The following is a 13,205-nucleotide window of genomic DNA, read 5'->3' as shown; positions in this document are numbered from 1 at the left end:
GCATGGTCTATGCACATTATAAACCCTTAACGGTTTTCAAACTCAAAAGATTACTATGTAATCATTAACTAGGGACAGTGGCGGACGCAGACTGTTTTAGTAGGGGTGTCCCTCGTACTTCAAACGGGTGCACCTAATAGAAAAAACCAAAAAAAAAAAAATTTACACTGGGTGCCGGAAATTGAGCAGTGGCCCGGGACCCCAAAGGCCCTACATAGGTCCGCCACTGACTAGGGATATAAATGTTCTAATAATAATTATACGATTAGGAACATTAACAAGTTTCAATCTCATCAAATTAACAACATCAACAAAATGCAATGAATAATATGTTTCTAGACCCAGTCTTCCAAGTCGTCTCAAAATCCACAAAATCTCATAAATTATGGTTTTAGAGCATGTGTAAAGATAACCACTCTAATGATTTGTCTGACTAGGTAACATGTGAACATCACACATGTTACACACAAGGTGTGGCACCTTCGGAGATCTTATATCCCACTTTAATTATGAGGAATGCTTAAGAGTCACCTAAATTAATTGACCACTAATTAATCTTTGTTATATAATTAAGGTTATTAATATGAACTGACTCATTTTATCCCTTAGACACGGAATTAGAAGCGGCATTGCAAGGAGTGAAATGCTTGGGTTCGTCGCTTACAGTAAACATTGCGAAATTTGATAGGAAGGTATCGTCCAAGCAGAAAATGGAATCAAAGCATAACCAAAACTATGTGCAAAGAACCATTGGTCAGGCGTTCCGGGATGGTAGAACTGTTGCGGAGGTGATGACAGGGAAGATCAAAAATTCCCCTCCCCCACCTAGGCTATCAAAAAAGTCGGTGGCTCTTGCAGACGGAACAATTATGGCGGAATGGTTACACAACCCGTTAACCTTAGTTGGCGAAGTGCATAGCCTGGAGAAACTAAGAAACGTCCCACTCGATATTAGAATGGGAAGTAAGAACACATATGGGATGAAATACCTTGGAGGTTTAATGGTGGGGATGCACTTCCAGTTCCCATCTGATGTTGAAGATTTCTTATCAAAGAAACAATATTGGGGTGAATGGTTTTAAGAGTTCAATTTTGGAAACTTAGTGGATGGGATCTTTGATAGAATCGCTTGGATTAAAATCGTTGGGGTCCCAGTGAAACTCTGGAATGAAGAAAATTTCTCCAGAATTGCCAGTGAATTCGGGAAAGTAGCAGCTCCAGTAGAGATTCTACCAAGTATACAGGACCTCACCATGGGGAACGTATGCATTCTAACAGGAAGCAAAAGGAGAATCAACGACGAAGTTTTGGTGGAATCCAATCGAAACATCCTTAAAGTTGGCGTGATAGAGAGCGAATATGACTGGTCCCCATTTCCTTCTGGTATGTCCGATAAACTAAATATCAGTTAGTCTTTAGTGGATGTAGACTCATCAGAGAACCTTGATGGGAATGAGCTGGAAGAAGGTGAAATCAATTATACAGGAAACGATGATGACGAAGGGATTTCGGAGACAATCCTGGCTAATGATTCGGAGACAATAGCCATGGAAGCAGTTGCGAATGACATTCCGGTGATGGTAGCAGTGTCGTCCCCTATGGTGGGGGAGGTTGTCGCCGATCTGTATGAAGGCCAACAGTCGTATAGGGAAAGTCAACAGCCGATTATTAATTTTGATAGGCGGGGGAATAAGGATATAATTAAGGGAAAATGACCTTTTAGGGTAATAAAGTCTTCTACAAGTATTCATTTCGTCACTTTTCTTTTTTCTGTATTCCATTTACCATTGATCTTGTTGTAGATGTTCAAAAGATACCATTATTACCGGGTATTGAAGGTTTATGTCACTCCGATCGTCTTCTCCGGTGAGTTTCCGGCTAAATGCTTTTAGCAACAATTTCCGATCTAAAAACGATTTCAAGAACACTCACTTCCATCTGTTCGTTTGTTTCTGTGAACGATTTTAGTTTTCATGTTCTTCGTTCATGTTTAATTTCTGGGTTCATGTTCAAGAACACACAAAAAAATGATTGTGTGTGCTCATCAGTGGGTTTGAATGTCAAGAAAGTGAAGGATTGAAAGTGTGTCGGATCTGAGAGGTGTTCATCTTCATCATGTTCAAGAACACACAAAAAATTTATGGGTTCATGTTCTTCATCTTCACCTGTTCAGAAACACTTTGGTTTGCACACAAATCTTCAAAGATCCCAACGATTTCAGATCAAAAAAATGATTTCAAGAAAATTTATGGGTTCATGTTCTTCATCTTCACCTGATCATCTTCATCGTGTTCATCTTCATCATGTTCAAGAACGGTTTCTTATTGTTCTTGAAAACCCAGAAATGCAACCCTTGAAATCGAAGGTTTCAGTTCATTGGGTTTGAGTTCGAGAAATAAAAACAGATGAAGAGTTTCAGGTTTTGGGTTTGAACACATTTGGAATCGTTTTCTGGGTAAGAGCTTCAAGAAATTAAGATCTTCATTTCTTTAGTTCTTGAATCGTGAGTTCCAGAAGAAAACGAGCCCTAGATTTTAGGGATCTTGATTTTCAAGTTTTGGGTTTGAATCTAGATTCTTGTGAGTTCCCTTGGTTTTGAAATCAATTTTAAGAAGCACACCACAAAACAATCTAGATTTCAGATTTGTGTATATGTGTGTTTGTTCAAATTGCCCAGAAAATTCATAGTGTTCATCGGAAATTTTATGTTTGGCCAGAAAATTCATAGGCTTACCGGAAAATTAATTTTGACCGGCTAAACTTACGTTAACCGGTCACAATGGTATATTATGACGACAACAACAAGTTAAATGACAAATGAAATACAAAAAAAAAATAGTGATCAAATGAATACTTGTGGAAAACTTTATTACCTTAAAAGGTCATTTTCCCTATAATTAATGTGGAGAATTCCCATGAGAATGAGTCAAACCCTCCTACTGGGGTGAACCGTCCAAATCAAACAAGTGTGGATGGTAGGCCTTTTGGATCAATTGCTAAATTGGCATCTATGGGATGTTTTGGGCCTTTCCAACATGAGCGTGATCTAGCCACACCAGTTGGACCATCTTTCTTAGTAGAGCTAGTTAATGACCATAGTTTGGAACCATTGTACGACACGGGAGGTATCGTTAGATAAACGGAGAAGAATTCATAGGTCTCTAAGCAATGAAGCACCCCCAAACCAAATGACATTTGATCTAAACCGCCCTGATGATTCAAGTCCCATCCAAAGCCATCTGTCGGAACCTCATGGAACTCCTGGAATTCGTTCGACAATGGATGAGGCCCAGAAAACGGTAGAGATTGGGCAGATTATTGGCTTTGAAATTGAAAATGGCGATCCTATCCTCATGGAGGTGATGGAGGAAAATGGCGAGATCCCAGCTGTAAAATGAACTTAATGACATTAAATATTTGTGGGATTGGAGAGACCCATAAAGTAGATTGGGTATGCAGATTAAGGATGAAACACAATTTAGTTCTCATGGTGATTCAAGCAACTCATTTGGGGGACCTCCGAAACTCGCTAAACCTGTCAAGATGTTGGGGAAACGAAAACTATTGCTTTGAAGGTGTGAATGATGTTGGAAGATTAGGTGGCCTTCTCACAATACGGGACCCTAGCTTGTTCAATGTGGTGGAAACGATTACGTCTAGGTATTTCCTTGCAATATTTGGATCTTGCCCATTTTTCAATGGTGGAAACGATTACGTCTAGGTATTTCCTTGCAATATTACGTCTAGGTATTTCCTTACAATATGGGACCCTAGCTTGTTCAATGTGGTGGAAACGATTACGTCTAGGTATTTCCTTGCAATATTTGGATCTTGCCCATTTTTCAATGGTGGAAACGATTACGTCTAGGTATTTCCTTGCAATATTACGTCTAGGTATTTCCTTACAATATGGGACCCTAGCTTGTTCAATGTGGTGGAAACGATTACGTCTAGGTATTTCCTTGCAATATTTGGATCTTGCCCATTTTTCAATGGTTTAGTAGCTATAGTGAATGTGTACGGACCAAAGTCTATCTCTAAAAAGACGAAGATTTGGAATGACATTCTTAATTTAAAGCAAGCTAAATAAGGCACCTGGATAATTATGGGTGATTTCAATGTTGTCCGGAGACCAGATGAGCGGATTAACTCGATATTTTGCAAATCGAGTGTAGAGTCTTTTAATAGTTTCATTGACAGAGCCAATTTGCATGATCTAAAAATGGGTGGGGAATAGATTTACTTTTTTTCAACAATTTGGGGCAAAACTGAGTAAACTAGATAGAATACCGGTCTGCTGAAAATTCATGGACAAATTTCCCTTGGCCTCATGTATTGCCCTCCCCAGACATCTCTCTGATCGCTCCCCTGTTATACTTAAATCTGAGATTGAAGATTTCGTCCCTCCTCCTTTCAAACTATTTAATTCATGGCTATTGCGAGATGGATTTGAGCAGGTTGTCTGTAAGGCTTAGGATGAATTCAAAGGATTCGGTGCAACAAATGCTTTCCTAGTCTGCAGATTCAAACACCTGAAGGGGGAAATCAAAAAATGGAGGGCAATTGAATATCACAAGGAAAATGATGATCTCTTAAACACGAAAAAAAGATTGGGTGAGATTGAATCAATTGCGGAAGCGGGGCCATTATCTGATCTAGAAATTAAAGAACGAGCTAGTGGCTTTAGAAAGATAGTTGAATTGGAAAGGATGGCCTCCCTAGATCTCAGGCAAAAAAGCGAGAATCAAGTGGGTAGTTGATGGGGATGAGAATTCTTGATTTTTTTTTCATGGTTATGTTAATAGCAGGGCAAGAAGGAACCAGATTCACGGTTTCTCGGTGGAAGGGAGATAGGTTTCAAACCTGAGCGAAATGAAGAGTGAAGCTGTGAAATTATTCTCCAATAAATTTCACGAAAAATGGGTGTCTAGATCACGGTTCTGCAGTGATTTATTTAGAAAACTTTCTCAAACTGATGCGGACTTTTTGGAGGCCCCAATCTCAATCCCTGAAATGAAAAATGTCATCTGGTCTTGTGGTGGTGAGAAGGCACCGGGGCCGAATGGTTCAGTTTCAAGTTCTTCAAAAAGTTCAAGGAAATCATTAAAAATGATATCCTGGAGTTTGTAAAATATTTCAAAAAATGGGGCAAGTTCTCAAGGGGTTGTAATGCCTCTTTTATTACCCTAGTTGCAAAGATTAATCCGACCGATTAGTTTGATTGGCTCGTTGTATAAGATCATTACAAAGATCCTTTCTTTAAAGGTCAAAAAAGTAATTGGGAGTATTATTGATGATGTCCAATCGACCTTTGTTGAAGGGAAAAATATTCTAGATGGACCTCTCATTGTAAATGAGATTTGTTCATGGTGTTGAAAACATTCATTCATTTTTACAATCTCATATTTATTTTAAGGTGGTTATTATGAAGGTTGTATTGTGTAAATATTGTATTCTGTAAGGATGTTAAGTATATGTAGGCTACTATAGAAACATGCGGGTTGCAATCTGGGTCGAGTTCGGTTCGGGTTATATTCATATTTTGATCTAGAGTATAAATAAAGAGAGAGAAGGCTTTGGAACTCATTCGTTCAGTTGAAGTGATCAAATCTAGGGTTTTCTCTCGTTTTCTCTCATAAGAGTTCTTTGGTGTTAGATAGTTATATACATCTATTTTGTTGATTGTATATGTGTATATAAAAGTTTTGTAACTAGTTCTTTATCATATTGTATTGTTTAGAAGTTGTTTAGGTTGAGTGACAGATTGAGAGTTTATGTAGTGAGTTTTGATTTGTAAGTAACTTGAAAACCACCTGTTTCTTGATCTTAAAATGATATGAGAAATGGTGATGTTGGGAAATTTGTCTTGTGCGTTTTTTAACATGGTATCAGAGCTGTAAGGCTCGTGTTCTTTGATCCTGACGGTTGCTTCTTGGTTGTTCGTCTTCTGGTGTTTCTGCACTTGACGATCTGTGAAAGGTATATCTTCCTTTTTATTTGATTTTTGTTCATGTGATTGAACAAATTCAGTTTAGGGTTTCTGTCTTGTTTTTTCCTTAAAACTTGAATCTGGTTGTTAAGACCCTGGTACTGCGAGATTTTTTGTTTAATCTTTCAGGTGTGATGTGATTTGGGTTCTGACTGAGCGTTGTTGTGTTGAAGGTTAAAACTCTCCAACGTAATCGACTAATCCCTGTTAATCTGAAATAATCCTCTTGGGGTCAGATTTCATCACTGATAAATCCTTGTAGGAAACGGATTTAGGGAGTCGATCTCGACAATCTCAGTTGCCTATTGCACCATGAGAGTTTCTCGTTCCTTTCTTTCTCTTTTTTTCTAACTGTAGATTTGGGAGTTCCTGATGTTTTGAGTACATCAGTTAATTGTTGATTGTATTTTGAAGTTGTTATGTTCTTTTTCACACTATGTTGATTGTCTTGGGCCCCGACATACTGTGGTGACCATCTGGACTTTAAGTCAAAACAAGTGTTGGTTGTTGTTGGATTGCTATTTGATTTCTTTGGTTTGTTTTCTGTGATTTACTATGGCTGGTGAAATTCCTGGAGGGAGTAGTGTTCCTAAAGAAACTCCTGTTGACTTTGATGATCCTTTATATGTCCATCCTTCTGATAATACTGTAACCTCTATTATAACAGTTAAACTGACTGGTAATGAGAATTATCGGTTGTGGCGTAGTTCTATGTCTAGAGGTCTTAAAGCTAGGAATAAATTGGGCTTTGTGGATGGTACTATTACTCTTGAAAATACTGAGAAAACTAAAGCTCTAAATGGGAACGTGTAAATGCTGTTGTTTGTAATTGGATTCTAGGGTCGATTTCTGAAACTATATATGCTAGTCATGTGTATTCAGATAAAGCTAAAGATATTTGGGATGAATTATTTGAAACATATAACAAAGCTGATGGATCAGTAATTTTTAATATTCATCAGCAGATTAACACTTTAAAACAAAATTGTTCTTCTCTTTCTGATTATTTCAATAAACTAGATTCCTTGTGGAAGGATTTTGATGGTTTAACTAGTTTAACTGAATGTGTGTGTGTGAGGCAGCTACAAAACTTAATGATCATTCTAAATTGATGAAGTTAATGCAATTTCTTAGTGGTCTTGCTGATGTTTATAATCAAGTTAAGAGTCACATTCTTTTGATGGAGCCTTTACCCAATGTTAAATCTGCCTTCTTTATTCTTTCTAGAGAAGAATCTCTTCAAAAGAATGGGTCTCTTGGGTCTACTGTTTCTTCAAAACCACAAGTCTCAATGTTTAATAGTAAAGTTAATGATTTTAAACGAGGGCAAAATCAAGTTAGGTCTAAGAACCAAGGTTAACAATGCAAACATTGCAATCTTAAAGGTCACACAATAGAAAGATGTTATAAACTAATTGGTTATCCAAAGGATTTTAAATTTAAAAACGATAATAATAATCAAAACAAATCTGTTTCTGTGAATTCTTCTTCTGTTAGTACTAACAATAACAAGTCTGTTCCTTCTGAGTCTGGTCTTAGAAGTGATGCTCATTTTCTCACTGGTGAACAATATTCTAAGTTTCTGCGTCTCATTAATGAGAATTCTGCTAGTGATGATGTGTATGCTACTGCAAATATGGCAGGTATATATGTGTTTCAATGTTGTAATTCTTTTGTTAGTTCGAATGATTCTCAAAGTTGGATTGTTGACTCAGGAGCCAATCAACATATGATAGCTTCTGAGTCACAACTTAGAGATGCTGTAGATGTGTCTAAACTTAATCGGTCTGTTAAACATCCTAATGGTTCATCAGCTTCTATAAATAAAATAGGGAATCTTCAATTGTCCTCACATCTTACTTTATTTGATGTCTTTGTTGTTCCTGATTTCAATGTTAATCTTTTGTCTGTACATAAACTTTGTAAAGATAGTGGTTGTGAGGTTGTTTTTTCTGAACGTACTTGTAAAATCCAGGATTCACTATCAAAGAAGATGGTGGAGAATGGTAGAGAGTCTAGGGGATTATACTATCTTGATTATGTTCCCTCAGGTATTTCAACAAATATTATGTCTAAGTGTTATGTCTCTAAACTAACTTGGCATAGTAGACTTGGTCATCCAGCAGACCAAGCTTTAATATCTTTAAAAAATGTTCTAAAACTTGGAAATGAGTCTCTTCCCCCTTGTGATGTTTGTCATAAATCAAAACAAACTAGAGAGTCCTTTCCACATAGTCAACATACTTCAACTAAATTAGGTGAATTGGTTCACATAGATGTATGGGGTCCGTATAGACTTGCTTCTGTTGAGGGGTTTAAGTATTTCTAGACTATTGTGGATGATTTTACTAGGTCCACTTGGGTTTTTCTTTTGAAATATAAAATTGAGGGTTTTGATTGTTTTAAATCCTTTGTTAATATTCTTCTAAATCAGTTTAATGTTAATGTTAAAATAGTACGTTCAGATAATGGTACTGAGTTTGTTAATAATCAAATGAAGTTTTTTTATTTTGAAAAAGGTATAATTCATCAAACATCATGTGCTTATACTCCACAACAAAATTGTGTTGTGGAGAGAAAGCATAGGCATATTCTCAATGTAGCTCGATCTCTTTTATTTCAATCAGGAGTACCTATTAAGTATTGGGGAGATGCTGTTTTGACTTCTGTTTTTCTAATAAATAGAATGCCTACCTCTGTTTTAAATGGTCAATCATCTTATGAACTTGTTTTTCAAAGAACTCCTAGTTTTGATTATTTAAGGGTTTTTGGTTGTCTATGTTTTGCTGTTAAGCCAAATGTTTCTGATAAATTGTTTGAACTTGCTGAAAAATGTATTTTTTTAGGATATTGTTCTGATAAAAAGGCTTATAAACTTCTTAGTTTGGATACTAATTCTTCTTTTATATCCAGGGATGTGAAGTTCTATGAATATGTTTTTCCATACAAGTTGAAATTAACTTATGTTGATAAGGTTTCAAATAATTTTGGCCCTAGTGATCTCTTTTCCTATGATGAATTTGATAATAATAAATATATAAATGATTATATTAATCTTGATGAGCTGAGAGTAGAGTCTCAGTTGGATGGTCCTGATGCAGCCATTGGTATGGATGATGTTGATTTTAGTAATTCAGTCAACCCTGGTGGCGAGGCAACTGTGCCTCCTACTGGTTCATCTGTTCCTTCTTCTTCGAGTGTATCTGAGGAAAATAGTCAGTCTATCTTAACCCCTTCTATGGATCAGTCTGTAGGTGTCTCTAGGTCTAGGCGTGAGTCTCATATGCCTGTTAAGTTTGCTGATTATATTGTCGAAGGTAAGTATAAATATGGTATTGAAAGATTTGTTAACTATTATTTTCTTAATTCTGAAACTAAATGTTTTATTTCTAATCTAAATAAAACTATTGAACCTAAAAGTTATAATGAAGCCTTTTTTGATCCAAATTGGATTAAAGCTATGAATGATGAAATGGAAGCACTTCATTGGAATAATACATGGGAAATAACTGATTTACGAAAAAACAGAAAACCAATTGGATGTAAATGGGTTTATAAGATTAAATACAAGTCAAATGGTGAAATTGAGAGATATAAAGCTCGTTTAGTTGCTAAAGGTTATAATCAAAGAGAGGGGATTGATTTTGAGGAGACTTTCTCTCCTGTTGCAAAAATTGTAACAATTCGTATTGTTACTTCTCTTTTTGTTCATCATTCTAGGCCTTTATATCAGTTGGATGTTAACAATGCTTTTTATATGGAGATCTTACTGAAGATGTTTATATGTCACTCCCACCTGGTTATTATTCTAGTAATGATACTAGAGTATGTAAGCTTACTAAGTCTTTGTATGGACTAAAGCAGGCTCTTAGGAAATGGAATGAAAAACTTTGTGCTTCATTGTTTATGTTTGGTTTTAGACAGAGTATAAGTGATTATTCATTGTTTATTAGGAAAGTTGAAGGTTCAATAACTGTGTTACTAGTATATGTTGATGATATTATTTTAACTGGAAATAGTGAAGTAGAGTTAAAAAAGGTGAAATCTTTTATGACTACTCAATTTTTAATCAAAGATCTTGGAACACTTAAGTATTTTTTAGGGATTGAAGTAGTTAAATTTGACAATGGTTTATGTTTAAACCAAAGGAAATATTGTCTTGAGTTGTTACATGAATATGGTATGCTTGGTGGTAAACCTATGAACACACCTTTGGAAACAAATTTTGTTATAAATTCTGGTAATCATGATGGAAAAAATGAATTGTTGGAAAATAAAAATGAATTTCAAAAATTGATAGGTAAACTTATCTATCTTACATTTACAAGGCCTAATATTTCTTATGCAGTTCAGGTTCTTAGTCAGTATATGCATAGTCCTTGAAAATCACATTTAAATATTGCTTTCATGTTATTAAGGTATTTAAAAAATAGTCCTGGAAAAGGAATTGCTTTAACTAGGTCTAGTGTGTTAGAATTAAAAGGTTTTGTGGATGCAGATTGGGCTAAGTGTTTAGCTACAAGAAGGTCTGTATCTGGGTATATGGTATATCTTAATAACTGTCTTATTTCTTGGAAAAGTAAGAAGCAGTCTACTGTTTCTAGGTCCTCCACTCGGGACGAAATTCCCTCTAACGGGGGGATGATGTCACAACTAGAAATTTTGTGTATTGTAATCACTACATTCAAGTAAAATGTAGAATCCAAAAACTTAAAAGCATGTATGATACCTACTCTATGACAACAAAATTTCAATCAAATACACCATACAAGTGCCACAAATAGTCAATAAGCAATTGGAAACCCTAGAGGTTCTTGTTAGGTCCATTTTGGACTAGGACTTCCTTATTGGACTCAATGGGCCAATAAGCTTCCAATTTGACTATCAAGGGATTAGAACCTTTAAATGGGCTCTAATTGGGTTCACATTCATTTATTTCAATATTTTGGGCCATATTGGGCCTAGAATGGAATAAATTAAATATTATGAATCATAATTAACTCAAACTAGCTCAACAAAGTGTAAAAATCATATTATATTTTTGTTTGGGCCAAAAATCATCCAAACTAACTATAATATGGGCTTAGGGGCATTAAAGCCCAATGTTTTCCTTCCCTTCCAAATTCTCGGCCCAAAGCCCAAATCCAAGAAGAAAGGAGTTGACCTAATCCTTGCCACCTCACTTATATCCCACATATCTCCATGCATGGACCAACATGCATCTAGGATTGTCAACACACCTCTCTCTCTTCTCTTCTTCTTGACTTCGGCCGAAAGCACCCACACACACACATACTTCATCACTTTTCACACATCAAACACTCTCAAAAACACCTTCACCTCTCTTCACTAAATTTTCGAAGATTCAAGGGCATTTCAAGGAGATTTTTCACAAGAATCACCATCCAAGGTAAGGTTATACTTAAATCTATGATCTAAGTTCCTTGATCTATCAAAAATCTCTTCCTAATCCATGCAAAAATCATGACCTTGCATCCTAGAAACACCTCAAGGCCGAGATCTTCATCAAGGTGTGCTAGAGGCCGAAAATCACCTCATTTTCTTCCATCTTTTCTCCAAAACCGAAACCACACCCAAATGTGAGCTTCATACCCCCTATTTTTCGGTTTTTACAAGTTTTGTGGGAGGGGGGGAATACAAGCAAATGTGTAGATCTATGAGTATATGTATGCTTTGTATGATTTCTATGCTTATATACATGTTTATATGTGATTATGGTGTTGAAACTAGTCAAAAAGCCCTTAAAATCGAGATTTGCATTAGGATGTTTGAAACAAGTGTTAAACATATTGCTATACACAAATCATTTCTAGAAAAATAGCCAACTTGGTTAACATGAACTTATTGGGCTAAAAATCCCATTTTTGGACTCAAAATGTTAAAAATAAGAAGTTAAAGGGCCCAAAATGTCAAAATACAAATTCTGAAGGATGAAATGATTCAAAACAGTTTCCATAAGTTATGTTTCTGGAAATATTCTCTTGGAAGGATTAAAATGTGAATTTTTAAGCATAATGGGCCAAAAATGAACTTTTCGGCCCAATAAAGCCCAATATGCGAGATTTTCAAATTAGAAGGGCTGAAGCTGTGATTTTCTGTAAAACAGGGGACTACTAGTGCTCCAAGCCCATTTCAAGGGTTAAAAATGCTTTTCATATTTAAAAGGGACCAAAAATGCAAAAATATTCTATTTTGGGCCAAAAGTGTAAAAACTGCGAAATTAAGGGTTCTAGCCGTGAAAAATTTCTTTTGTTGGACTAAAACTGTTTTTCAAATAACTTTGGGCTGAAAAATAACTTTTCTACAAGTTTTGATACTAAAGTGTCAAGAAAAATAGTTTGAGGACTAAAATAGAAATTATTTTATATAAAGGATTAAATTTGTAAATTATCCAAAAGAAAAGGGGCTGCAATAATGAAACATCCTAAAGTTTTAAATAATAAATCCTTCATGATGAAATTCTAACATCTCGACTATCGGCAAATTATAATACACCTTCAACACCAAAATCGTTATCAAACGAATTGATTCGGTCTCGAATCAATAACAAATCCGAAACTACTAACGCGACGACACTTCAATACACACATGAAACTCTCAGGAACTCAATACACACGCGGGAATACACCAGACGTCGATACACCGTCTTTGGGCCCAAAAGTTTCAAATCATGTTTGTTGGGCCTAGCTAGCCCAATGGCATGATCTTTAGGCCCGAAGGAAACTCGCTTACATGTAGTTGGGTCTTATATGACCTAATTTCGTGTAAAAGGACTTTTACAGGCTTTGTGCTGATGGACCCCAAGGGCCTTCTGGTGCTGCTAGTAAAGTCGAGAATTCACCAAATGCGAGTCGGACTAAGGGTCCTTCGCATTCACGATAACCTTGAACGACGTAGGGAAATACCGGGGTTTCGCACCCTCTTCTTTTCCCCTCGGTTGTGGGGCTACATGAGTCCGGGTGGTTGGGTTAAGTGAATAGTGCAAACGACGCCTAAGGGATCATTTGTACGGTTGTCAACTGGTCGTTTTCATTAATGTACGTTTACAACAATTCACAATCCGCAATTAATCCAACGTCTCCGGAGCTCAACGAATACACCTGTCGTAACGAAGAAACAAAACATAAATTATTTAATGCAAAGTAATAGGGAAACGTCGGGTTTTCCTAGGGTTTTCAATTAATACACCTCCGAA

The 13,205-nt window shown here is 36.1% G+C and overlaps 2 protein-coding genes across 2 annotated transcripts; both read left to right on the top strand.

Annotated features, from left to right (window-relative positions):
• The first annotated feature begins 369 nt into the window (after positions 1 to 369).
• On the top strand, positions 370 to 2,651 carry LOC111919984 (uncharacterized). Its single transcript, XM_023915559.3, has 2 exons — positions 370 to 1,383; positions 1,486 to 2,651. Exons 1-2 carry the CDS (start codon positions 1,254 to 1,256, stop codon positions 1,713 to 1,715), a joined length of 360 nt encoding a protein of 119 aa, XP_023771327.1. The 5' UTR covers positions 370 to 1,253; the 3' UTR covers positions 1,716 to 2,651.
• Positions 2,652 to 6,544: 3,893 nt separating this feature from the next.
• On the top strand, positions 6,545 to 10,703 carry LOC111920014 (uncharacterized). Its single transcript, XM_023915592.1, has 12 exons — positions 6,545 to 6,746; positions 6,830 to 6,930; positions 7,068 to 7,325; positions 7,419 to 7,632; positions 7,705 to 8,040; positions 8,446 to 8,508; positions 8,617 to 9,306; positions 9,421 to 9,814; positions 9,910 to 10,027; positions 10,290 to 10,342; positions 10,408 to 10,534; positions 10,689 to 10,703. Exons 1-12 carry the CDS (start codon positions 6,545 to 6,547, stop codon positions 10,701 to 10,703), a joined length of 2,571 nt encoding a protein of 856 aa, XP_023771360.1.
• Positions 10,704 to 13,205: the final 2,502 nt, after the last annotated feature.

Source organism: Lactuca sativa, chromosome 5, assembly GCF_002870075.4.
Source record: "Lactuca sativa cultivar Salinas chromosome 5, Lsat_Salinas_v11, whole genome shotgun sequence".
Lineage (NCBI taxonomy): Eukaryota > Viridiplantae > Streptophyta > Magnoliopsida > Asterales > Asteraceae > Lactuca > Lactuca sativa.
The sequence above is the reverse complement of the archived record's forward strand: the minus strand, read 5'-3'. Positions and strand labels throughout refer to the sequence as shown.